Source organism: Camelus dromedarius, chromosome 26 (genome assembly GCF_036321535.1).
Source record: "Camelus dromedarius isolate mCamDro1 chromosome 26, mCamDro1.pat, whole genome shotgun sequence".
In the NCBI taxonomy this organism is placed as follows: domain Eukaryota; kingdom Metazoa; phylum Chordata; class Mammalia; order Artiodactyla; family Camelidae; genus Camelus; species Camelus dromedarius.
In genome coordinates, this window is record NC_087461.1 from 10,737,076 (window position 1) to 10,763,437 (window position 26,362).

A 26,362-nucleotide genomic window follows, 5' to 3' on the forward strand; every position below is an offset into this window, starting at 1 on the left:
AGACACATGATGTCCTGTTGTCAAGGCAGGCACAGTCTCCATCAATTACCAGTGTTAGTTACTTTCACTCCCACATCTTCAAGCTACTTCCTTGAGACCCTTCCCAGTGAGCACCTGTAATCTAGGAGGACAGGTCGATGGTCTTTTGGAGCTGCTCCTTTTGGAAGAAGAGCTATCAGGAACCCCAAGCCCAGAAAAAAAGTAGATAGCATTGAATTCCTCCTTGGGGCTACTGTGTGGACAATTTTAATGTTTACACAGTGGGAGACACTAGTGACACAGACTGTATTTACAGAAATACCTAATTCCTCAAATGGAGAAAATGTGAATTGGTTTGCCAACATCTTATGGGGCTGAACAGTTGTTTTTTTTTTTTCCACTTTGAAATCAAGATTCAATGAACTGCCTTAGTTCATATGTAACTCCAAAAAACACAGTTTTTGTCAGTGAAACATTGTAGTGAAATGTTGCCTTGTTCATCTTCATGATTCATGGGATTAATATGAATTTTTTTTTTTAAAAAAAGAAGTCCCATTCAGGAGGTAGTACCACATCATGGTTAGAAATGTGAGCTGTGGGCTGGACCCCTGGCTGTGTCGTGCCATGACTGTGGGTCCTTGGGCCTGTCTGTCAAGTAACTTCATTTACTCAAAGTAATAATAGCGCCTGCCTCAAAGGTGGCTGTCAGGGTTATGTGACCAAGTGTGTGTGAAATTTAAAACAGATCTGGCATACAGTTGACGTTAAACAAATGCCAGTTATTACTCACCTTTCTACAATCCCAATACATCAAGATTAATAATTAAAAAAACCCGGACTAAGGTAAGGTTTTGCTTCTGCCACGGACTGTGATGCAGCTTGGGAATAGGAGCTTCTGGGTCTCAAATCTGTCCCACATGAGGTGGGGAAACTGGACTCTGACCTGCTAAGGTCCCTCCCATCTCTGACTTCTCTAAGTCCACCTCCAAGGGAAATGTTCTGAGGAACAATGTGCCCACATTCAATATACGATAAAAGCATCCTAGCAGCATCCTTAGAAAAGTGGGTTTCTGCCAGACATACTCTGTCACTTCATGTCTTTTCATAGTAACCTACACCAACACAGGGCTAAACATTCTTGGAGAGGCGAGGAGTGGAACTGTGGTGAGAGCCGGGGGATTCCTGGAAAGTGTGTGGTCCTACAGGCAGAGCAGTGGAGGGACAGACAGTAATGATGTTCTGCTTCTGATGGTGAAATATTACAGCTACACCAAACACTGGCTTCCCACCACACGTGTCCTTGTTTCATGACTTAGGATTCTGCTGTAATCACCCTGTCGGCTGTAACTGTCTTTCTTGGCATTGGTTACTGTCAGAGCAGACTGAGAGCCCTTGGGGATGAAACTTGAAGAAATCGAAATGAACAGAAGTGGGGAAAAGGCTGCTAGCAGCAGGCTCAAGGGACTTGGGAACAAAGGGAGAACAGAGCCACCAGCGTGGAGAAGCGCATGGTACCCCCATGGCTCTGACTCTGGGGCTGGCTGCTTTTGACGATGCTGAAGTGGCTTCTTTTGATGCTGCTGTGGGGCTCTTTAAACAGCCCAGATACTTCCTCTGAGAAAATCCCAGTAATAATAAGCCTCTGAGTTTCTCATGGATGAAAACAATACCTACTTGAGTCTCTGGCACCTGGAAGAAATGTTTACAGAGCAACGTGGAAGTTGACAGTCCATCGTTTCTGCTGCTCTTGACCAGATCTGGTGCCTTCAGAGTGATTCACGTGGCAGTTGGAAGTGTGAAAGTATATTCAGTGGTGCACAGTAAAAATACAAACTGCCAAAGGAGGAGCCACCATTTCCTTTCTCTGCCTCACTTCTTAACCCGCTACCAGGCTTCTGCTCTACCTGCATCACTGACAAGGTCACCAGTGATTTTTCTGTTGATGAATCCAACAGATACTTCTCAGTGTTCATCCCACCTGCCCTGGAAGAGGCCCTTGATTCTGGGAAAGTCCTCTTCCTCTGGTTTCTGGGATGCCCCTGGAATGCAAGTTTCTTAAGAGCAGGGCACCATGCACTGAGACGTTTCTCACGTCTGGCAAGATGCTTGCTCTTAATAGATGCTCGGTCAGTATCTGAACAAATGAGCCAGGCTTTCCTGGCTTGTCGCCTATCTCTGTGGCTGATCCTTTGCAGGACTCCGTTCCTTTAGCCGCTTCTTCCATGATGACGCTCTCCTGGGCCGCCGCCAGACACGCTTCTCTCCAACTGATGCGCCCGGCCTGGGTGACCTCATCCACGCGTCCGCGTCTCTCCTGATCATCCTTCCCCGGAGGTTTCCCAAGCCCTTTTCTTCTGGCTGAAGCCCTCTCTGCAGCCTCTCATGCCTGTTGGACATTTCTACTCTGATGCTGCGCTGAGCTTTCAAACTACTCCACCCGCTCTGCTCCCTCTGTCATTGTCCAAGCTGGAAATTTGGGAGTCATCCTTCACCCCACCCCGCCCTCCCTCCACACACACCACATTCCGTCTTTGAGTTCTGTGGATCCTTCTGCCCAAATCTCTCTGTATCCCCTCCAGCACCTCAGGTCAGGCCACCATCTACTCTGGGTTATTTCGACAGCCTCTCCAAATGGTCCTGCTTACCTCTGTGGCCTCATCTCACCCTCTAACTAGAGCACCAGGCGCTCCCCCTCAGCACTCTTGCACACACAGCTCTTTCTCACCTCTTTCTCTAGCTGTCTCCTGCTTAGCCTTCAGGTTTGTAAACATCACCTCTTCCAGGAAGACCACCAGGCCAGATTTAGGTGCCCTTGCTACCTGCTCCCTAGCAAGGCGCTTATCACATGATACTGTCATCTCCTATTTAATGTCTGTATCACTTTGCTGATGTGTCTATGTGGTTCATTATTTTAGCCCTTGAAGCGAGGACAGTAACCAAAGAGACATCCACAAACACTTCTGGATGAGTAAGTAAAAGGAGATTTCCAAATCTATAAAATTCAAACCCAAACTGATATCATCCTAAAAGAATTTAAAAACAAAAACCTTGAGCCCAGCTCTCAAATGGTTTGGTCAAGAAAAGGCACTTCCCAAAGTGACAAGGAGGAACAGCTGAGAGTGTAGAGGTGCCTTTCACATGAGCAGATTCCAGGTGGGGGCAGTTTAGGGTTACATACAGAAAGCTGCTTCCCAAATTCTTAAACGGACTGCAGTGGAATCTGCCTATAGTCTTTCATAATCAACAGACTGGTTCAAATACTACCTACTAGCCAGTGACTCAGAAAAAGGTAAGAAGTCTCCTTGTCCCTAAGTCTTTACACGGAAAAGACTCGAATCAGGTCTTAACATTTTTTTTGGTCAGGAGTTTGAAACTCCTTTAAGCCAACATTTTATAGGTGCATTTGAAGCTCAACATCGTCATTTTTACAGGTGAGAAAATTGGGGCTCAAAGAGGCAAAGAAACTGACTCAAGGTCACACCCAGCTTGTTAGTCCTAAGGGGTTAGGACCCAGGTGCGGAGCTGCACCTGCTGGTCTGGGTCATCACGACCGCAGCGGTGGCTGTGTTTTCAAGACCACGTTGGTGTGAAATGTTGCACCCGCACTGCAAACTGCTAACTCCTGCGTGATCCAACAGGGCAGCAAGCCTGAGGAGGAGAACTGGCGGAGGGCGTCCCTCAGTTGCGGGGCAGCAGAGGGGGACCGGGAAGGATGGCGGTGGAGGAGGACTAGAAGAAGGGAAACCAGAGGCCCTGAGCAAGCTCACCCCAGACTGAGGTGAGACACACCAGGCACTTACCTTTTCTTTGTCACTGGCTTCTCTAGCCACGGTAGAGCCCTGAAACAGAAAGAAGGAATGAAAACGTGCACACGCGGGGCGCTGGTCTCACATGGCTCGTCGGCAGACGTTTAGGGCAGGGTGCGGAAATAAAGTTTTGCTTTGGAGCCGCCCCCGGAGTCCGCGCTGTCCCCTCCCTGAGGGCGCGGCGCCCTCTGCAGGTGTTTCTGTCCACCCTTCCCCAACCCGTCCCTCGCTGTGCCACCTGTGCTGCCTTCTCCCTGCTTCTTGTCCTCCTGCTGGAAATAGAAAACCTGAGTCACATGACCGGCAACTTACTAAACGTGGGGTCAAACCACGCTCTCCTTACACCAGCTGCCAGAAAGGGTTGGCCTGCGGGTCTTCAATGTCAAGTGGGCCATCAGCTGGCCGCAGTGACCCGGAAGCATTGAAGGCCTCCTTCCCACATCGTGTCTTCTAGGTGGGGCCCTAGCCCCGACGGCCCTTCTCCCAGGGTTTAGGGTTAGATGAATGTGCCTTCCTCACCATGAGAACCACCCACTGGGTACTTTCTGTCCCCCTTCCCTTCGGAGGGCCTTTCAAACACACATTTACTTGTACCCTTTTTGTGCCAGAATCTAGGCTGAGCACAGAGGTATAAAGTGGGAGAAAACACAGTTCTTGGTCTCAGAATTTCTACTCTACTGCACTCGTTCTCAAAACTCTGCCCTCAGCTCTGGCGGTGTCCAAAATGACTGAGTCCACCTCAGATGCCGGGGGGGGGGGGGGGGGGCCCTGGGGTGGCGTCCCGGAAGAGACACAGTCCTTTGTGGAAGATCTTAGTGCGAAAGAAAGACTGGGAAACAAACAGCCAGTGAGTTCCCAACTTTGTTCATACAACAATGAGTGTTTATTCCTGGTGCTCCCTGGTCACCATCACAGTGTCCCACACAGCAGCACCCAGCGGTCACTGATAAATGATCAGGGAAGGAACAGCCCGGTCTGCTGCCCCTCCTGGGGCCCTCTAGTGCTGGACCATAGGACAGCGGAGCAATCTGTCTACTTGACCACCATTTTTTTTTAATTGAAGTATAGTTGATTTACAGTATTGTGTTAGTTTCTGGTGTACAGCAGTCATTCAGTTATATGTATATACTTTTTTTTAATTGAAGTATAGTCAGTTACAATGTTGTGTCAATTTCTAGTGTATAGCAAAGGAAATTTAACCAACTTTTTAGTGTGTGTGTGTTTTCTCCCTACAATATAATTTACTCTGCTTCTGATTCTCAGTGAAACCTCTCTATGTAAATGCAGATCATCAGCCTGGAAAAACCTCATCCAGATTTAAATTTGTTCAGAATTTTAAAAATTAAAACACTGTTAGAAAGGTAATTCAGTCAAGGCCAAGCGTTTGAGCCATGAAACGATGCCAGACATCCAGGCTCCCCCACAACCAAAAGTACTGGCAAGAAAAGAGTTTGTTTATTCTGCAGGCTGAAAAGGGAGATGAAATTGTGAAGGCCAAGGTTCATTTTAAATTTAACTTTACAAGGTTAGTTTTAATTTAACTATAACATCCGATCTACAAGCATAACTTACATCAGGATGTTCACTAGATGCCTGCTTGAACGAGACACCATCGTAAGCATTTTAGGAGGATTAAAAAAAAAGTGTGTAGGACACACAAAAAATTGCCTTTCAGGGATTTACTCGCATAGAATGGATGAGATAACCACCATTCACTCGCCACCACCCACAGGCTGGGTGAGACTCTGGATGTGCCCACACAGATCTCACTCAGTCCTCACAACAACCAGCAAGGTAGATAAAATAATGTGTTTGTTCTACAGCTGAAGAAACTGAGGCCCATAAAGGTCCAGCACCTCACACACAGGTGCCAGGCAGTAACATGGGACCTGTGGCTTCAGAAGTCATCTGGCTTCTTATGTGGGTGAGTCAGACCACGGGCCAGGCCTACACCGTCCTCAGCAGCAGAAGCTAAGCAGGTGCTTCATGAGCAAGATGGGTCCAGAGAGCACTGTGGGGGGCTGGGGTTTCCAGGGAAAAAAAGAGCTTCGACTGGGAGGCAGCACAGAGCAAGGCCGTACTGGGGAAGCTGGTGTGGTTTATCTGAACTCTGGATGCTTCCCCTCCCACAGACTTGCATTTCTCAAGGTGTAGTTCAGCACTCAGGGGCCCCAAGACCCTTTCAGGGGGTCTGTAAACACAAAACTCTTTATAATAACACTATTTGCCTTTTTCACTGTCTTGTTAAAAACAAAAGGTGGGCAAAAAACTGTTGGCAGTTTAGCACAAATCCAGCTGTGGCACAAAATGGTACAAGTAGTTTGCCATCAAATACATGAATGTCCTCACCAAAGCAGTGACATTGCTTTATTACATCTTGGTGCACATCTTTTCCATATTCTGTGTGGGAAGTATGCATAAAGCATTCTATTTAAAGCAGGTATGTTTAAAAACAGCCATTTTTGTGATGTTTGAGTTATGAGCTGGGCTAGCCACTTTTTTCACAAAACATTTTTACATGAATGAACAACTGGGAATCTGCTTATTCAGATCTGGGCATCAGGCAGGTATTCGGTCAAAGAGGAGCAGAGCTGCTGGTGTGGCTGAGCGCTGTGACTTTCCAGCAAACAGCCGGCAGGCCCTGGACAGGCCAGTGGTAAAATGTGAGCTTTCAAGTACAAATGAAAAATTCTTAAAACTTGTACCCACCACCCTGAGCTTGACAGCTTCTCAGTATGTAAAGACTTTTCTGATACTGGTGGTGATAGTAGCGTGGCTTCGTGATTAATGAAATGTGTTAGCATTTGGAAGAGCATGACCTCAGTGATGCCATCATTCCAAATGACAACAGCCTGATGTATTCAGACCAGGGCATGCAGACAGACCGGTGGATTTTAAAAAGTTCACTAATGTGACTTCAGATTCCACACTGAAATTCCGCTTTGAGAAGTCACCACTGGTCAGGTTTAGGTGTAACGTCAAAGAAAAATATCCACAAATTTCTGAAAAAGTTATTTAAAAAAATCCATCCTCCCCAAATACACAGCATATTTGTGTAAGGTCTGATTTTCTTTATACATTTCAATCAAATAACACGGCAACAGACTGACAGCAGAACCAGCCTGGACACTACAAGTATCTCATACTAAGCCAGACATTAAAGAGATACGCAGAGCTGTAAAACAGTGCCACCTGTCCCACTCAAGGTTTTGATTTGGAAGGTAGTGATTTTTCATAAAAATATGCTAACATGTCATGGTTTTACTAAGTTTTTATCAATTTCTCAATTTCTAACATTGTAAACATCAGTAGACATATACTATGCAAGCAAAAGCTTTTTTTTTGGGGGGGGGTCCTCTTTTAAGGATGTGAAGGAGTCAGATCAAAAAACTTGAGCCACTGACCGAGACCAAAAGTTGGCAGAGTTTTTCTGAACAGGGTCAGAGGATAAGTGTTTCAGGCTTTGTGGCTCAGAGCGGTCTCTGTAACTACTCAACTAGGCCTTCATTTTGCAACCACGCACACTACAGAAACCATGGGCACTGGCGGTATTCCACTAACGCTATTTGCAGAAATGGCCATGTTGGATCTGCCATGCTGGCAGGTCATAGTTTGCCAGCTCCCAACCTGGACACTCTCTAGGGCAGTGATCCCAGAAGTCAGATCACTTCACTCCCCCTTGGAAGTTCCAGTGGTCACCTCTCACTCCAGGTCTTTGAAACAGCCTGCCTCCGGGCCCCACCCTTCCTGTCTTTACTTCTGTCCATGGCACTGTCACTGCCCAATACATGATGTACTTAGCACTTACCATCTGTCGCCTCTCTTTACCCACCAGAACATCAGCTCATTGAGTGCAAGTTCTGTTTTGTTGATCACCCTATTCCCAGCACCTAAAGCAGTGCCTGGCACACTGACGTTCAGTTCATACTAGACATGAACTCTCACAGGTACAAGTGATCCCTGCTTAACACAAAGGAGTGCACTGCTGGTTGCCTGGTGGCTTAAGCCCTGAGTGCCTCCCAAGTGTTCACGATCAATTACAACATTTACAACATGGACAAACAAGCTCAATTACCTAATAAAAATCAAGCCCACCTTGTTGTATTGCATTACATATATATGCTGCATCTTCTTTTTCCATTCATCTATTGATGTGCACTTAGGGTGCTTCCATATCTTGGCAATTATAAATAATGTTGCCATTAACAGCGGGGTATATATATCTTTTGGAATTCTTACCTCATCATTGGCTTTATTCCTTTGATAACTATGTAAGTTTAAAAAGCTAAAGCTCTAAATGTTCTTAGAAACAATGAACAGTACATATATGTAAACTTAAAAAAATGTGCAGTATATTGTGTATATGTATTTACATGCAATACACTGTATATGTGAAAACTGTAACAATGCTACCTAATAAGATTGAAAATGAAAAAAAATCTCACCTTTAAGTCATATTTCCTATATACAGATAAACGGTGGCTGAACACATTTCTTGTAACAATCACATATATTTCAACTCCATCAACATTAAGCCGGTACATGCCCAGGAATTGGGGAAGAAGGGTGATCCCATGACATTCCACTATATACTGCATCAGAGAGAAAGAAAAAAGGGAAAAAAAAGATCTAGTTAAAATGTGTTCGATCAGATGCAAAATATAACTCTTCTGCCTGTGGTGTTTATAAAAAGTGATAAAAGACTTATACAACTATTAATGCCCTATTTATAGAAAATGACCAAATTTGTGCTGCTGAAGACCAGTTATGGGTCTACCGTGCACACACAGATAAGAAAATTCAACTTTATCTGTAGAGATACTCTTTTCCTAACATTCTGAACTGATCTGTAAAGTCAGAAACTGTATATAATGGCGTAAGGTGACTGGACAAGTGACTGGTCCTTTCTGTAATTCCTTTAAAGTAAAACCACACTCCACCTGGGGTCCATCTTCCTCAGAAGGCCTGATGATGATTTTTATGAGGTTGAGGCAGCATCCCTTGGCCTCTAAGATTATCCCCTTTAATAGTGTTAAAGTTGAGATTAAAGAGGAAACTGGCAAAAGCTTGGTGTTAGAAGCTGGGAGAGTCGGGCTCTAGTCCTGGTTTTCTTGCCTCTCAATGAGACGCAAATGTCTCGAGCTACGCTGCCCACCACAGCAGCGGTGTAAAGCAGGGCTCGCTCGTGCTCTACAGAAAGCTGGAGATTCTTTGGCCCCATATTGGTTTCCATCAAGTCCACTGGACAAGCCCTAGCAATGACCCCACTTCCAATGAGAGTTGCAAAAACACAACATGAATTTATTAGTCTTTAATGACCATACTCTAAAAGGCCACAAGATGGAGACACTTCTCAAAAGATGATCTCTATAAACTGGGTCCCACTGCACTTTCCAAAGGAAAGTTAGGTTTTCCTAAAATGGCTTAAAGACTTAAGATATGATAAACCTCCTAGAAGAAAACATAGGTAAAACATTCTTTTCCATAAATCTTAGTAATGTTCTCCGAGGGCAGTCTATCCAGGAAATAGAAATAAAAGCAAAAATTAACAAATGGGACCTAATTACACTAAAAGCTTTAGCAAAGGAAACCATAAGCAAAACAAAATGACAACCTACAGAATGGGAGAAAATATCTGCAAATGATGCGAAGGATAGAGATTTAATTTCCAGAATATATTAGCAGCTCATACAACTTAATAAGAAAAAAACAAATAACCCAATCCAAAAGTGAGCAAAGACCTAAACAAGCAATTCTCCAATGAACAGGCACATGAAAAAATGCTCAGAATCACTAGTTATCAGAGAAATGCAAATCAAAACTACAATAAGGTATCACCTTACACCAGTCAGAATGGCCATCATTCAAAAGTCAAAGAACAATAAATGCTGGAGAGGGTGTGGAGAAAAGTGAACCTTCCTACACTGCTGGTAGGAATGCAGTTTGTTGCAGCCACTATGGAAAACAGCATGGAGAGTTCTCAAAAAGCTAAAAATAGACTTACCATATGATCCAGAAATCCTACTCCTGGGCATATATCCACAGGGAACCTTAAAAAGATACATGCACCCCAATGTTCACAGCAGCACTGTATACAATAGCTAAGACATGGAAACAACCTAAATGTCCATCGACAGATGACTGGATAAAGAAGTTGTGGTATATTTATAGAATGGAATACTACTCAGCCATAAAAAGAATAAAATAATGCTATTTGCAGCAACATGGATGGACCTAGAGATCATCATTCTAAGTGAAGTAAGCCAGAAAGAGAAAGAAAAATACCACTTGATAACACTTATATGTGGAACCTAAGAGAAAAAAAAACATGAACTCATCTACAAAACAGAAACAGATTCGCAGACATAGTAAACAGTCTTATGCTTACCGGGGGAAAGGGAGTGGGAAGGGATAAATTGGGGAGTTTGAGATTTGTAAATGTTAGCCACTATATATAAAAATAGATTAAAGTTTCTTCTGTACAGCACAGAGAACTATATTCAATATCCTGTAATAACACTTAGTGAAAAAGAATATGAGAACAAATACATGTATGTATATGTATGACTGAGACACTGTGCTGTACACCAGAAATTGACACACTGTAATTGACTGTTCTTCAATTAAAAAAATAAAAATATAAGGGGTGGAAAGAAGAGTTCAAAAAAATTCTTTTATGCCCATGACATGTGTGTGAAATCTCTAGGATGTCATCATGCATGTCAGCATGAACAGTATTCCAAAATTGTAAAACCTGTACCCATTGGGCCTCTTTACAGAGATGTCTGAAAGAATGGTCACCATGGTAATGGTGAAATTTAGGGTAACTGCTTTCTTCCTTTTTTAAAAAAGAAATTATACTGCTTGAATTTTTGTTTTACAATGAGCATTTTATAAAAATAAGTAATCAGAATGCCCTTTCAAACTAGTGGTAAACACAGTCAACTCTGATAATACTAAACCATCTTAAGAATTTTTTTTAAAGTCTTTAGTTTTTATCATTAAAGAAAAGATTAACAGTGTCAGTACAGGAGTTTAGTATTTGCCACCCAGAGTTTTGGCAGATTTTAAAAATGCTCCTGTCCTTTTTAAAAGCCTTACCATAATTGAGTTATGTATTTCAATTTCATGGATTTTTCTGAGTAGGGTTTCACCCCCAACCTGTTCTTAATTTGAAATCAGACCACAAGAACCTTTTCTGTTTCTCTCCTTTCAAAAATTAGTAAATTATGCATGTATATGTATGACTGAACTCTATTATGCTGTACACCAGAAATTGACACAACATTGTAAACTGACTATATTTCAACTTAAACAATTAGTAAATTAATGTAGGTTTTGCTAATACAAAACAGGCGGTAAAGAGCTCTTAGCTGAAAAGATTTCTACGGTCTGATGTAAAGAAATAAAAAGAATGGTTGTCTTGTGCTTCTGAAGAGAGACAGCTGGATAAAACTTAGAAGCACGGAGGCTACGGGGTCTAGCCGTGTAAGCTCTGCAGAAAGAACATAGGTTAGTGAGCCAAAAAGAGATGCAGATGTGCCCTGGCACCTCCACCCGCTCGCTGTGGGGTCCTGAGCAAGTCACTAAAGCACTTGTCATTTTAGTTCCACTTGCTGGAAAGTGAGCACCGTGATTCCTACCAAGAAGATTATTGTGAGGATTCCAGGAACAGTGTGTCAGAATACTTCCCACCATGCCTGTGTCTGGCCCGTGCTTTCTCCTACTGCAGAGGACAATGATCATAGTCATTTTATTCAAAACGTTGATAAGAAATTTTAATGTTATGCCTCTCTGCTTTGTGCTCCCAACTGACCCCAGACATGATCTGCGGTCTGTTTGGAGGGAGGTTCTGCACAGGTGATTCTGGGACCGACAGGACATGTCTCCTGCCCTGTAGGAGCCCATGGGTTTCTGTCTGACCATCCATCTCCCTCCCCTTCATGCTGTTCTGCTCAGATTATGCTTATCACGGTCTCTCTTTTAAAAGTCCTCATGGTAAGAGATGTCTTTGATCAAAATCTGTCCAGAGCCACAGAGTGCCACGGGACAGAGTAGACACTAACCACTATTCACGTGGATGAACATGTCAAAGAAACCTGAATACTATACAGGAAATCGCTGACAAGCTTTTTTCCCCCAGGGAAAAACACACAGATCACATTCTACACCGCCTTTATCTTTCAGGTTAAATACATTACTACATATTAAAAATACATTAAATTTGATCCACTTCATCAAGTTTCTACATGCACTCATTCTCAAAGGGAAGGCTCACCTATAAGGCTTTTTCATGAACACCTTGAAAAATACATATTTCATAAACTTAAAACTCCTGAGTTTATAAATATGTCCAAAACCACAACCCTAAAAAGCCTGTCCTGTTAGATCCCAGTGCTGACCAGCAGCAGCTGGGAGCAAAGGTTTAGAAAAGCATTTATGGGTGAAAACTTTGCAGAAGACAAAATTCTCCCCATTAATCGAATTTCTGGGTGGGGGCACTTGGAAAAGAATAGTTTCATTTCAGTGGAGGAACAGCTCACTGGGTCTACAAACGCCACCATTGGGGGACCACCGTACTGTAGATTGAGGGGGTCCCTGCATGTGGGAGTTGATTCAAAAGCCCAAACAATGAATCCTCTCAGATTCTTTGCCAGCTGACCCAGGAAATGCTGTGCACAAACCCTAACAGCAGTGGGCACATCTATAAGGAATCCAACCCCTTCCCCACCACACATACAAACATCTGGGGAGATTGTAAGCTCACAGCCACACCATGCTGCTCGAGCCCTCCTGGTCCAGCTCCACATGCACTAGCTATGTGACCTTGGGTGAATTAGTCAACCTCTCTGTGTCTCTGCATTTGGAGGGGGTAATATTAGTACTGAGCACAAAGGGGTTTTGTGAAGGATGTGACAATCAGGGAAATGGTACTGGGGGGACTGCCAATGACTCAAGCAAGACCAGGATGAAACCAAGACCCTGGGGTAAGGGGTGGGACAGGAAGGCAGGGCAAGGGTAAGGGAGGCAGGTTTCCACCTGCTGTACTCCTAAAATGCTCCCCGAGAAACAGATTCTATTTTAAATACATGATGGGGAGAGGGGAGGGTATAGTTCAGGGGTAGAGTGTTTGCTTAGCAAGCATGAGATCCTGGGTTCAATCCTCAGTCTCCATTAAAAAAAAATTAAATGCATTGGAATTCCTAAAATCTCCATAGAACAAAGACTCCAAAAATGAATAATGTTGCACGTGTGTGTATGTAGTTGTTTAGAAAGTAAGGTAATATTTTTGTAAATATAAAAGAAACACTAAAAAATTCTATTTCTCACTTATGTTGGTTGCTTTCAGGATCAGAAATCTAGCACCTTCAAAAGCTGAAAAACATCACTGTCAAATTAACAAAACCACCTGTCAATAAGTGCTTCGAAAATTATTTTTAAAGGATGTACTGGAGACACTACAGTATCATGATCGGTTTTTTGGCATGAGCACCCTCTCTCTTTTTAACAGTTAAAAACATCCTCAGCATGTTAATCCCTTTGTGACATTGATTCTCTCGTAAGACAATCTAAGGGTGAACATTTGCTCCCTCCGTTCTCCATGCTTAATTTTACAAAATTTTATAAGATTACAAAAATGGAGAAATATGGTGAAGATATTTCTTTCACTTTCAACCACCGTCTGGATGTGGCTCCAAGGCAGTCAGTCCTCCCCCACTGGCAACAGACAAAGTCAACGCGGCTGTTTCCGACCTGCTGTGTCAGTATCTCTGTTTACAGACTCAACAGGTGCATTGCCCTCCTGCCACCTGGTAGCCCCTTCCCTGGAGGTCCGATGGGAGATAAGAGGCCACAAATGGACCAAACACTCCGCAGTGCTGGTCATCCATGCGTGGCTCAGGACTGAAGAGCACACACACCAGAAGAGAGGGGTGCTTCTCTGCCCCGCTATGCAGTCCTGCACAGCATCCTTTCAGACCCAGCCCTTTCCCCCAGCACTTGGATATGCCGCACAAAGCCTGCCTTTTCTTTCCCCCTCCCCGGGCTCCCTGGGTCACCTGCAGCCAAGCTCTTCTCTCACATCAAACAGGGAAGGTCTCTCTGGCACCTGGAGTGGCGGCTTTCACAGAGGTTTCATCTGAACAAGGCATGGAATAGTTGGTCCCTAATTTGTAAACAGCGACCGTGATGATCATCAGTTCTCCTCACTGCCTGGAGGTAAAACCATTGCAAGCATCCTTGGAATCCATGTCCACATTCTCAGTGTTAAACTCACTGCATTACCTACGTTTGCATTTTTAAAATACTGTTTTTATTAAGTATTTTTCATGTTTGCATTTTTGTAGCTGGATGCCCCGTGTCACCTCGCAATGTTATTTATCAAGCAGCGGCTTCTGCTTTTTAAAGGAGTGCTCTCAGATACATGTATCTGCCAGGAATGTTTGTCTGTAACCTGTGTTTCCAACACTAACGGCTTTTACTTTTTTTTTGTCTTCAAAAAAATCTTCTTGGAAATGATTCCATGGTGTCACCAATAGAGGCAAATTTTCTCTCTTCATCAGTCTCCCTTACAACTCTTCCCTGTGTTACTGGCTTGTCAGAATTGTAATGTAATGATGAACTGATGTGGTGAAATCGGAATTTTAAAACATAAAATGCAAAGGCCAGGAGATCTGAGTTTCCTTTGTTCTTGGGCGCACAACAAGCATAACAAGTTTTATGAAGCCCCCATTTGTTGCTCTTGTGCAAAATGAAATGCCATTAAAGGATTCACAGCTGACTGAAGGCTTTAGCAGAGAGGATACTAAGTGATGCACTGCCACAGATAAGTATTTATATCTCCGTGTGATAGCGTGAACCTGGGCTCTGGCTCTTGGAAATTGCTGTTATTATCATGTTTCACTCATTTTTTTTAAGAGGCTTGAAGTGACAATTTAATATAGAATCAAATTAATACTTCAATATAAAGTCTTGTTTCAGTTAATGTTTTCGAAAGGTTAAATTGTCTGTAATCCTTATTGTGCCTCTGACTATGTTTACAGATCTCTCCAACAACATTCTTTATGGGGGGGGGGTGAAGAAAGGAAAAAAAAAAGAAGCCAGCCTGGAATTCAGAATTGCTTTGTTTTAGAATGACCAAACAAATAATCCAAACATTCCTTGAACTGATATTTTGGGATAATGATGTGTCAGTTAATATAATTTATTTTGGTTTCATATAGTTATGAAGTCAAAAAAGAATGTAAAAAGTCAAAAATGACTCCATTTAAGCTAATGTAAGAACAAAATTTACCACTTTCCTTAAACTTAATAAAATCAGGCTTAAAAGGAACCAACATTCCTCTGCACTATTTACAAACAGTCTTACTTCTGAAATATTGTAGGCTATACCTGAATGCACAAACTGGTGCTCCTAATTCTGTTTGTTACACTATAATAAAAACCCATAAATAAAATCATCGTGAAAGACGAAATGAGTTTATAAAAACCACTATCATAAATGCAGCCAGATGCCGTTCACTCAGTGACTAGAACTGAAGTGCAGAATGGCTGCCCCAAGCATCATGGTGGGGACGTGCTCCAGGAGGCGGTGTGCCCAGCTGTGGTCACAGCTCCCTCTGGGTCTGCCTTCCTGTCACTTTGGCCCAACATGGCATCTTCTGGGAGGAGGACCCCAAAGGGCCCCCACCGGGTAGCCTGCAACTTGGGGGACATGTTGGGCAGGCTGCCCTCTCCCACCCCCCATCCAACCCTACTTCCTTCCTTTTCCCGCACCAGCTTCCATCCCTCACCAATATCCCGACCCCACACTCTGCGTGGCCTTCTGCTTGGGCTGGCCACTTCTGAGAGACAGCAGACAGCAGGGGCAACAAATTCAGGGCCCCCAGGAATGGCAGAGGTTAGGACTGCCAGAAACAGAATGTGCACAGCTATGCAGAAAGCATCCAAACAAATAAAGGGTGCAATTTCAGAAATGAGCATATAACAAAAAATGAGATTATTTAAAATGGAACTTTTAGAAGGAAAAACATATTTTTGAAGTAAAAAAATCACTAGACCGGGGAGACAACAGAACAGCTGAAGAGAGCATTAGGAGTGGGTGATTCAGCTGAGGAATTTACCCCAAACTGAGTGGAGATGTTTGCAGAGGTAAAATGGGAAAGGAAGGTCAAGAGATGTGGAGGAAGGAGGCTGCCACATCCAGAGCTGCTGGAGAGACAGAAGAGAGAGGAGGGGAGGCAGGTGACATAAAAAGGAAAAAGGAGGCCATCTTCCTGACATTTCTAAGAGAGAAGCAAGAAATGCATGTGCTGCGTCTGTTGGTGAAGGGGCTCTGCTGGGAGCGGCCTTTACTGCACAGCTCCAGGTGCTTCTGGGGCCTAAAGCGTCAGTGTACTTTGCACATTTTGACAGACCTCTCCTCCAGAGAGAATGAAAAAGCCAAAAAGAGCAGGCTCGGAGCGTTCCTCCTCCTGAAAGCAGGTTCCATGCTGCAGCGCGGGGCTCTGTCGGCATCTCCCAGGAGCGCCGCCGAGCCAGGACGTGAACTTCACCCAGTGCTTGCTGCTCTGTCTTTAACCAGCAGCTTGGGAAGCCCTGAGGGAGGGTGTGACTTTTTCTCTCTCAGCACCACACCCTCCATTTGTTAATTTTAATTTTTGGCCTTTACAGTGCCTGTTTTTTCAGTTTGTCCCTATTCATTGGCCAATGACTGCCACTGTCCTTCATGGGAGGATGAAAAGATGTACTCCAGGGAGGGTCCAAAAAGGGCAGACATTCACCCCCAAACCCTTTACTGAAAGGTGAGGTACCAGCTAGCTTTTTCAACAAGGATTTCAGATTTTTAGGCTGACTTCTAGATTCCGCTCAAGTTACTAACTGCCTCCCAAATAACAAAGATAAGAAAGGATTTTTAAGTTAACTTTTATCAATTTTGTCAGTTTGTCAATTCTGTCTCTTTGAAATAAAAAACAAATTTAAACCCTACATTTCAAAAACTTTAAAGATAGTTCTTAATGCCGTTTTCATAAGGCATTTCTTGATCATCTACATTGGAACTTGTTCCCTCCCCTAAAATTTCTAAAATTTTACTGACATTGACTTTAAATTTTAATTAAAGCTGAAGCCACATGATACCAAAACTCTCAATGAATTCAGGTCAGTAAGGAAAGAAAAAAAATCAGTCACTTTAGGAGAAATAAGACATTCAAGTAGGTTCATGACCATTTTTTTCCTTTCTGGAATGCTTTTCTGCTTTACTAAGTGAATCAGCTGATAATCATTATTTATAAGACCTGCATTTGTTCTAGTCTAATAGAAATTTGAGGAAAAGGATATTTACACCAGAACAAAAATAGTTATTTTCCCAACTATAGAAAAGAGAAAAAGAAGAAACCTATAGAATTTTGCTCTGCTTAAGATAAATTTCCCTCTGGTCTGAAAGATGACGCGTTCCCTTCTTGGCGCATAGTGGAAATCGGGGTAGGATCTGCACCACAAGTGAAGACTAAGGCAAGATGCTAGAGCTTGGGAAACATCTAACTCCCTACGGTCGGTTTGAATCTTCATGATTCTGCATCAGTGCAACACTCTACTAGAAACCAGGCCCCCTAGTGGATCCAAAGAGTTAATGATTTCAACACTGAGATACAGGAAAGTGAGTATGTGGAAGAAAGGTTTTTGGTGATTCAGTCATTCATAACCACACTGATCATACAGCAGACACTGCTCTGAGCAGGTTATAAACATCAATTCACATAATAAGCACAACACCGAATGAAGGAGGTGCTATTATCCAAATTTTAGAGACACAGAAGCAGGTGTAGGAGGTTAAGTGATTTGCCCAAGGTCCCCCGGTTGGTGGGGACAAAGCAGTCCACTCCAGAGTCCCGGTTCTGAACCACCTGCCACCCTGCACTGCTGGTGAGCTTGGCTCATCAGATTAATCCCAGGAAGAATTTATTCAAATATCTGGCAATGTTCTGCTCTCCATAGGCTGGCCTTATGATAATTTTAACCTTCCAGAATAGAGCTGCAGCTCTGGATCTATTTCACTAAGACAAAACACAGTGAAAGAGAAGGAAAAAGAGAAGTCAAGTGCCACAGAGTAACCAGAGCCACCAGGAAGTCCGTCCAGTTTACTCCACAGGAGACAACGTCCCTGAGGGCCTGCCCCACCTGTTTGACCATTTAGATTATCAATTCAAAGTTGATTTGAATCAATCAATTTGAATCAGCCTAATGACTTGTCCAGACTAGACAGTACAGAAGCAAAAGCACATCAGAAGGGAAAAGCAACAAAAAGCAAGTAGAAATAGAAGAACTGACAGTCATCACCGAAGCAGGAGACAGAAAACATTTAAGACTAGACATAAATCTTACACCTAGTTTAAGCCACCTGACAGCCTCTGTGGAATTAGGTCAGTTAGTAAACACACAGCACAGGGAATAAGGTCAACAATATTATCATCACCTTGTGTGCTGTGTAACCTACAGAAATACCACAGCACTATGTTACATGCCTGAAACTACTATAAAATTGTAAGTCAACTATACTTCAGTTAAAAATAAAGTAAACACATGAACGAATGAATGAGTGAATGAATGAAATGCAGATGGGAAAGCTGAGGGTCAGAGACTGCTTCAGCATCCAGTTCAGGACAAGCCGGGATCTAGGTCTCCTGACCTTCAACCTAGGGTCCTTTAATAAATCATATTAGTAATGGTGATTCTCAATCTTTTAAGACTCCATTTATTAAAAAATTTTTTTTCTTCCAGTTTTATTGAGATATGATCAGTATACAGCACTGTTCATGTTTAAGGTGTACAGGATAGTGACTTGTCTTACAGACATCATGAAATGATGACCCCAGTAAGTTTAGTGAACATCCCTCATCTCATATGGATACAAAAGAAAAGACAAAGAAAAAAATGTTTTTCTTGTGATGAGAACTCTCAGGATTTACTCTCTTAACAATGTTCATATGACATGCAGCCATGTTAATAATATTTATCACGTTACACATTCCAGCCCTAGTACATACTTATCTTATAACTGGAAGTTTGTGCCTTTTGTCTGCCTTCATCCAATTCCCTTACCTCGGTAACCACAAATCTGATCCCTTTTTCTATGAGTTTGTTTTTGAAGAATAATTGACCTGCAACACTCTGTTGTAAGGGCAACACTGAGACCCTTTAACTATATTTAAAATACTGTTTATTAACAGAAAGAAAAATATAGATGTTGAAGAAATGAGATTTTTTCCTGGATAAAGAACATACCAAGAAAATAACCACTTTGTAGGAGTTGAATGAAAGGAAATTATTTAGTATGGTGACAGCCCACGGAGCATGTTAATAGACTTATTGTGATCGCTAACATATTTTATGTAATGCTGATATGTCAGATCTGCACGTTCGGTTACAGTAAGTACCCCAGGGGAAATGTCTCAAACTGATTTCTGTAAAGTCAGAAAAGTCTGAACTCAAAGATGTCATCAAGAAGTTGATGTCTGAATTGCATGTCACGTTTTATTAGAATGGTATCATAGTCACTTATCGGAATAATATGTCTTCATCAGTCACTGAGGCATCACATTGCTTTGAAAGTTCTGAGACAATTTAAGGAAAGTAGAAAAAGAATGCATCAGTACGACATTAAGTTCCAGAGGGGGAGCAATGAAGTAGCATTCAGTTTAAAAGGTGGATGGTTGAGAGCTGCGTCCTGTAATTCAATTCATTCAGAAGCCAATGCCTTAGCATTTTCACCCTCACTCAAGGGTACTAATCCAGCACTTTAAAATCTCCTTCATAATAGGCACAGCATAAGCACCAGAGCACAGACTTCAAAAGGAATAGGTGTTATAAAAGATTTATTAGATGCTAAATGAATTTAGAGGCAGACTCATGTTTTTCAAAAACAAATCAGGGGCAGCCCCCAGCTTCCAGAAACAGAATGTAGCTTAGAGATATTTACAGACCTCACTGCAAGCAAAACTCAGCTGATCACGCTCTGGGAAGATTAGAAGAATAAGCAAGTGCCAAGAAATAACTCCTGAAGTTTACAGCAGAAAGCACGCCCGCCAGGTAAGGAAGCTCATTTCTACAGACAGCCCAGAGCCTGCAAATCCAACTGAGCAGCACCTTCGAAGCAGCTACCTGGAGAGGCTGATGCTTGACGTGATGGTTGAAACACTTTTGAGAATCCTCTGGTTAAAGCAACAGTGTGTGTGTATGTTTCAGCGTGTGGTTTAACCACCAGTTCTGAAGGTGGTTGCTGCAGTACTGCGATCAGAGGTCAGATTCACCCCACGAAGACTCCGCTTTCCCAAGGTGACACAGTTGTCCCGGTTCCTGCTGTACGACCTGCTGAAGGCTACCACCACCCCCACATACCAGAGCCCGGTGTGTGGCAGGCACTGTGCTGAGAGCCTGACCTACAATCTTCAGGGCTCGGTGTTAGGTTGGTGTTATTATCTCCATTGCATAAATCAAGAAACTGAGGCTTCAAAGTCTGGAAGTCACGTGGTTAGTTAGTGACAGGGCTGGGGTCTAAACCCAGGATTGCCTGATGCTGGACATCATGCTGTTACTATTTCAAAGGAAGGAAGACCTCTTACGACTCTGGTAGGGACCTGTGAATGTGTGCTCTACCAGGCACTCGTGCTAGAATTCCTCGAGAAACAAACAGACAGACAGGAGATGAGACAGGGCTAGTTTCACTTATCCCCAGGTGATTATGAAAGGATAACACTGAGGGGTGAAAAGGAGGTGGTAAGCAGACAAACACCCACTTTCAACACCCCGCTTCCGTCCTGTGCAAAAAACTTCTGACCTGCTGCCAAATCTTCAGCGGAGTGATTTTAAAATCAGAATGGGAGTCGCTGAAACTACTGTATAGAAGGGTATTTAGACTAAAAGTGTTACATGTATAACTAATGAATCTCTCATTCCCAAATGTTAACTGCTGGTAAATCTGGCCACAGTAATTTTTAAAAACACAGCTAGATTGAATAACTGTGTCAAATGTGTGCTGTTTATTAACTAGATATTTAAATCTCTGGCCTTAAGGATAATTTGTCACAAGTGTCAGCCTTCTCAGAGTTTCGAATGAAGACAGAGAAAAGGTACCTGGTGGTATTTCTTCAGGATGTTGTGCATTTCGGCCACATCTTCACTTGTGATGGTCTTGATGATATATCTCTTGTCGTAGGAGGTGTGGAACCGAGCTCCGCTGCGGGCCTGGGAGTCGTTGGGAAGGGGTGCGCTCCTGGTTAAGGAATTCTTCCCGTGGGATGGGTGGGCGAGGGAAGAGAGAACCGGTTAAAGATGCAGCTTTCTAATTTCTGGGTAATTTGTTGTCCCCACAAGTTTTCAAAATCATTTGTGTTTGGAAAAAGTTGATAAGTAGGATGACAACATTTTCTACTCATCAATACCCAAATGGTAAGGTTTTCAAATGAAATGAAAACAGTGATTCTGATGTCTAGAATTATAACCAAAGTTATTTTGTTCACCTTGTTCTTTTGACTTGGACAAAAGTTCAGTTTTCCTTCTGGATAAAATTAGGCTCCAGCCACAAAAGAACCCTTGACATTCACTGAATGCTTCCCTACACGACAGGTATTCTGTGAAGCATTATGCACCAGGGACTTCTCCCAATTCTGAGAACCTTCCCATGAAACGGTCACTATTGATATCACCATGCAGATCAGAGAGGTAGAACAATCAGGCGGAGGTCACACAGCTAGTAGCAGGAAGAGACAGAATTCCATCTCCAGTGTGGCTGGCTCAGAACCCAAATTCTCAACTAGTCAACTACTCAAGCAGTAGATGACTCCATCAGTAAACTACACTGCCTGTGGCTGCCCTGGGAGGGCCTCAGCAGGTGTCAGAAGACTATGTTCTGGTCCCTCCTCCACCCCATCTCAGCCATTTTTCTGAGCATGATTCATCTCCTGGAGGGGATGAGGTGGGGCTCCTCTGGCATATTTCACTCCAATATCTAGTTATTTCATCCCAGGTTCACACTATCCACACTCCAGCTAGCCAAGGCTACCCTCCTCTCACAGGTGACTCTCCTGTTTGAATCTCCTGCTTTCTTAGAGCCTCCAGGAAGTCTACCCTGCTTTCCCCCAACCATTTTACACTGGTCACTTGGACTATTGGGATTAGCAAACCCTAAGCATCCAAGGGATTCCGGTCTTCGCCTCTGCTACCTGTGCTTGAGTACTAAATTCACTCCCCGCCTGGCCCCACTGGATGGCGTATGAGGGATTCAAAGGGAAAGACATCCCTCTTCACTTTCTCCAAAAGTGGGCATTCAGAAACACTAGTGAATCAAACCCTGTCTAGTTAAGGGGACACAGATGCCTTTCGAGAGGCAGGTGGTATCACCTCATCTTGACTGTCAAGGAAAGAGTTCCTATCTGTCCAGTATACTCAAGCCTCCTTATCCTTTCCTTCTTTTCCAGATGAACTTCAACAGGATTTGGCCGTATGAGGTCTAATTACACTGCCGTGGTGCAGGAGCTGGTGGACGCCCTTCTTGGGCAGAGGGAAAGGAACGTGTTCCCGTTTCCAGGACCCCAGCCTTGCAGCCACTGCCCTTACTTTCTGAGACAGCATATCCTGATCTGATGTGAGTGAACACACTTGCCAGTTAACTGAATGTGCTTTCCTTAGCTCATTAGAAAACTCGAGAGAAGGGGAGGAAAATCAATGTAACCCCCGATGACTTTAAGTAGCAGGATCTGGCCGTGTTCATTGATTAAGACAACTGAAATTCATTAGCTAGACTGAGAATCACAAAAAGGATTTTCAGGATGAAAATGGAGACATTAAAAAAGTTTAGTTCTTTATATTGGCTTTTCCCTCAGAAATAAAAGTCTCCTTTACACCACTTCCTATGAAGAATAAAAAGGAAAAAAATCAAAGCGAATGCATCTTTTTGGGGTTTTAAACACTAGCCAAAGAAAGCAATGACTGCTCTTAGCTAAAGGTCTGAATTTTTCCTCCCAAGCATTAAAACAAGAACACTAGGAATGGTAAGACTACAAATTATTTTCAGGCATAAAAAAAAAAATCAAAGCGAGAACAATCAACTTTATGAAAGCCAGGTGGACCAGGTTATAAACATTGTAAAACTGACAATATATGTAAGTTAACTTTTGGGGGGGAGGGGGGATTAGTAAAGGGTACTTATATTCAGCAAAGGACAGAATCAGAGCAGCATCAGTTCCACAGACTTTTTCTCAAGTGTTATTAGATACAAAAGTGCAGTGTTCCCTCGTGGACCAGGGGAGAGAAGAGGGGTGAAAGCTGCAGCATCAGTGCTTCTCAAACTTTAACAAGCACCTGAGTAACTGCGGGTGGAGGTGATCAGGTGAGAATGCAGATTCTGATTCAGGTGTGTGTGGGGGGGCATCTGAAGAAGCAGATGATGCCAATACAGTGGGTCTGCAGAGTGCACGTGAGAACCAAGAGCACCCGGACAGTGGCTCGACGTGGTCTATCTGGTGCAGAGCATGGGGAGTCCGGTGTATTAACTGCTTTCTATACAAATGCACCTGTCTGAACCTCACCTTTCCCATTATAGTCTCTCCAACCCTGGTTTGGTTAAAATGGGAAATTCTACAGTGAAGATTAATAATTCATTGCATTCACTGGATTCATTCATTCAAAAAATGTCTAATAATACCATGTTCAAAGCAATATATGGGCTTAGGAAAAGGGCTAGAAGGCAGAGTTGAAAATGGACTAACTCCTTAGCTCAGATGCTACCTCCTTCCAAATTCTTCACCTTTCTCTTCAGATTCAAAGACATTGATAATTATTTATTAATGACTTTGCACAGGATACTGGCCTCCCATAATGGCCTGGAATACAAAACTACAAATTCTAATCTTCATTCTGCCCTAACTCAAGTTTTCCATAATCACCTAAGTAGTACCAAGCCACAATCTCTACTTCAATGGGTGGAAGAATTTTTTTCAAGGCTCTCGGGTTTCCAGTAACTAGTGAAGTTAGGAACAGACACACTTTGTCAAAATTTAGAACATATCTTTTATAATCACTATGAATATAAAAATACATGAATCAAACCTACTGAAAGCCTTAGGCAAGTAGACAATCAGAAGAGTGAACGCAATTTTACACAAAATGTGTGATCCTTAGAATGACTCTAAGGCCTGGAAAAAAACATCCACATTCGTATTTCTTTCCACAACATATGAAACAGAAAAAGTCAGGTGCATTTTCACACTTGAAGATAATGAAACTGGGGTACAGTGGGGTGAAGTGACATGCCTAAGGCTCCTTCCTGGGAGGTAACCAAAAAGGGCAATTTACAAAGACAAGGCTAAGCTTTTGCCTTTAATTAATTCCACAATCATCGACTTTTGAAACCTCTGAAATAAGGCAGGGGTGTGTGTGTGTGTGTGTGAAACCTCTGAAATAAGGCAGGGTGTGTGTGTGTGTGTGTGTGTGTGTGTGTGTAAAGGCAGTGCTGAGTAAGGCAGGCTGCTGGTCTGGGACCTAGGAAATTCTCTCCACTCATCAGCCCTTGGAGACGTCATTCAGCCTCTTTGAACCTCAGTTCCTGGGACTGTGAAGTGAGGGAGGGTAAGCCCAAGGGAGAGGGCGGGCTGAGCTGGATCTCTCCCTCAGACCTCCTGCAACTCTGAGAATGTATTTCCTCGAAGACACGGCACACATGGCCCTTCGATGGTGATTTGATGTTTGCCAACAAAGTCCAGTCAGAAGAGAGTCCAGCCACCACGCGCCATCTCAGCAGGGGCATAAGGGTGGCTCAGGGCACCTGGGCCAGTGTTAAAGAGGAGATGACGATACTTCTTCGAGAAGCATGGAAATAACACATTAGAGTTCCCAGGGGCACTCAGGATGACTCCAGAAAGAACGATGACATGGATATACATCGAACGTAGCCATCAGGTGGCTGAAAAATCTGCAATCTTAGGGAAACCGAATACTGAAATTCCTCAGCGCCCTTTGTTCTAAAGAAAACGAGCACTGTGACCTCACACAGGATGTCTGTGAGGCCAGAAACAGCCTGGGAGTGACCTCCAGGAGCCCCCAAAGGCCCCCTTGTTTGTAAATAAATCTCATAATCAAAGAGCGTGACAGTTGGAAGTAACCCTGGAGATCATCCCAAAGCATCCAATTTACAGACCAGGAAACAGAGACACAACGAGCCGAAATGCCTCGCCTGTCTCAGTTCTTTAACGTCCGAGTGGGGTGGGCGGGACACGTGGCAGGCTCTGCAGCCGCCCCACGCCTCCCACCAGCCTGCCTCCCCGCCTGGGCTCGAGTCTGATGGCCACCACACTGGGATCCTTGCTGCAGACTTCTCCGTGGTGACCAACACCTTCTGATCACAATTTAAAGCCTGAGCCAGCTGGCACAGAGCCAGAGCTGCCTTTGTTTTCAGTTCTGCCAAGCAAAACATTTAAAAATGTCATCAGCAACAGCCTCAGTGCTAGCGCAACCCAGAGTCCTCAACTTATGCTTCTGCTAACGTGTGCACAGAGCCCTCCTGACTCATTCCAGGACTGTTTATTACCTGACTTTAACTGAGGAGGTCAGTCGGCAGTAGGAGCCACCTTGTCCCCAGGCCAGAGCTGAGACAGATGTGTGTGTGTGAGGACAGGCTTTAGTGTGGCTGTGTCCCGGGCTCAGGGTCCGACAGCCTGTGCAAAGATGGGGTGGAAAGTTGCCTGGTCTCAGCACTTCCTCCAATCCTGGAGACAGTCGGACAATGTCAATCCTATGAATGCTTCCCATTTCTAACCATGTGGCACTGTTCTCTGTGTCTGTTCGAATTAATTCATGGGATCTGAGACTTGCTGGAGGTTTTCAGTCTCTCATGGACACAGGCTTTACCTTCAGAAGACTATCCCATCCTCTGCCTTTCCCTGCTTACAACCCTATGGGTTTTCTTGGCAAAGAAAGCCAAGGCTGAAAGGAATCATCTTTTTATATTGCGAATGCTCTGGGTTACTCTCTACAATACTAAAGTAAAAATAAACAAGCAAACAGAAAAAGAGAGAAAAAGAAGTTAAGACACATTCACAAGTTAGGACAAGATTTGCATGGAAGAAAGAAGGTCGAGCTGAAGGGACCGTTCTAAAATATTCTTTCTCATCTTAACCACTTAATTTAAAAGGCCAAGTCTGAGATGAAGATCTGATCCAACCAAAGGCCTAAAAAGCACCACGTATAGGGTTGGCTTAGTCATCATCAAGATAATTCCCATTTCCAAATTAAATATTCATTCTCGGGAACCTTCACCCTTACGTACCTGTCTGTCTTTATGAGAGAGCTGCCAGGTAAAATTACCCAGTGAAATCTGCAGAGAGTTTGGAAAGATCTACTCTCATTCGAAAATAAATTCCTCGCCATGGACAAAGTTTAGGGGGTTATATACTCTTATAATTAGTTGACATTTAAAAAAATTCAAAATCTGAGATTCTGAACTTCTCAGTTCAAAAGTGTAAAAGTGCAAAACACAGTAGATATTTGAGGTCAAAGTCACAGTAAAATATGAGGGCAACAAATAC

The 26,362-nt window shown here is 43.4% G+C and overlaps 1 protein-coding gene across 2 annotated transcripts in view; it reads right to left on the reverse strand.

Moving 5' to 3' along the window:
• The window catches only part of PIP4K2A (phosphatidylinositol-5-phosphate 4-kinase type 2 alpha), a 158,909-nt gene that overhangs the window by 25,789 nt on the left and 106,758 nt on the right, over positions 1-26,362 (reverse strand). Inside the window, exons 4-6 of one of the 2 annotated variants that reach the window (XM_010975119.3) lie at positions 20,916-21,068; positions 8,231-8,377; positions 3,780-3,818 (exon numbers count right to left, since the gene is read on the reverse strand). In XM_010975119.3, coding sequence (XP_010973421.1) covers positions 3,780-3,818; positions 8,231-8,377; positions 20,916-21,068 — 339 coding nt within the window. The remainder of the gene's footprint in view (positions 1-3,779; positions 3,819-8,230; positions 8,378-20,915; positions 21,069-26,362) is intronic. The other variant, XM_031444703.2, reaches the window with a different exon arrangement.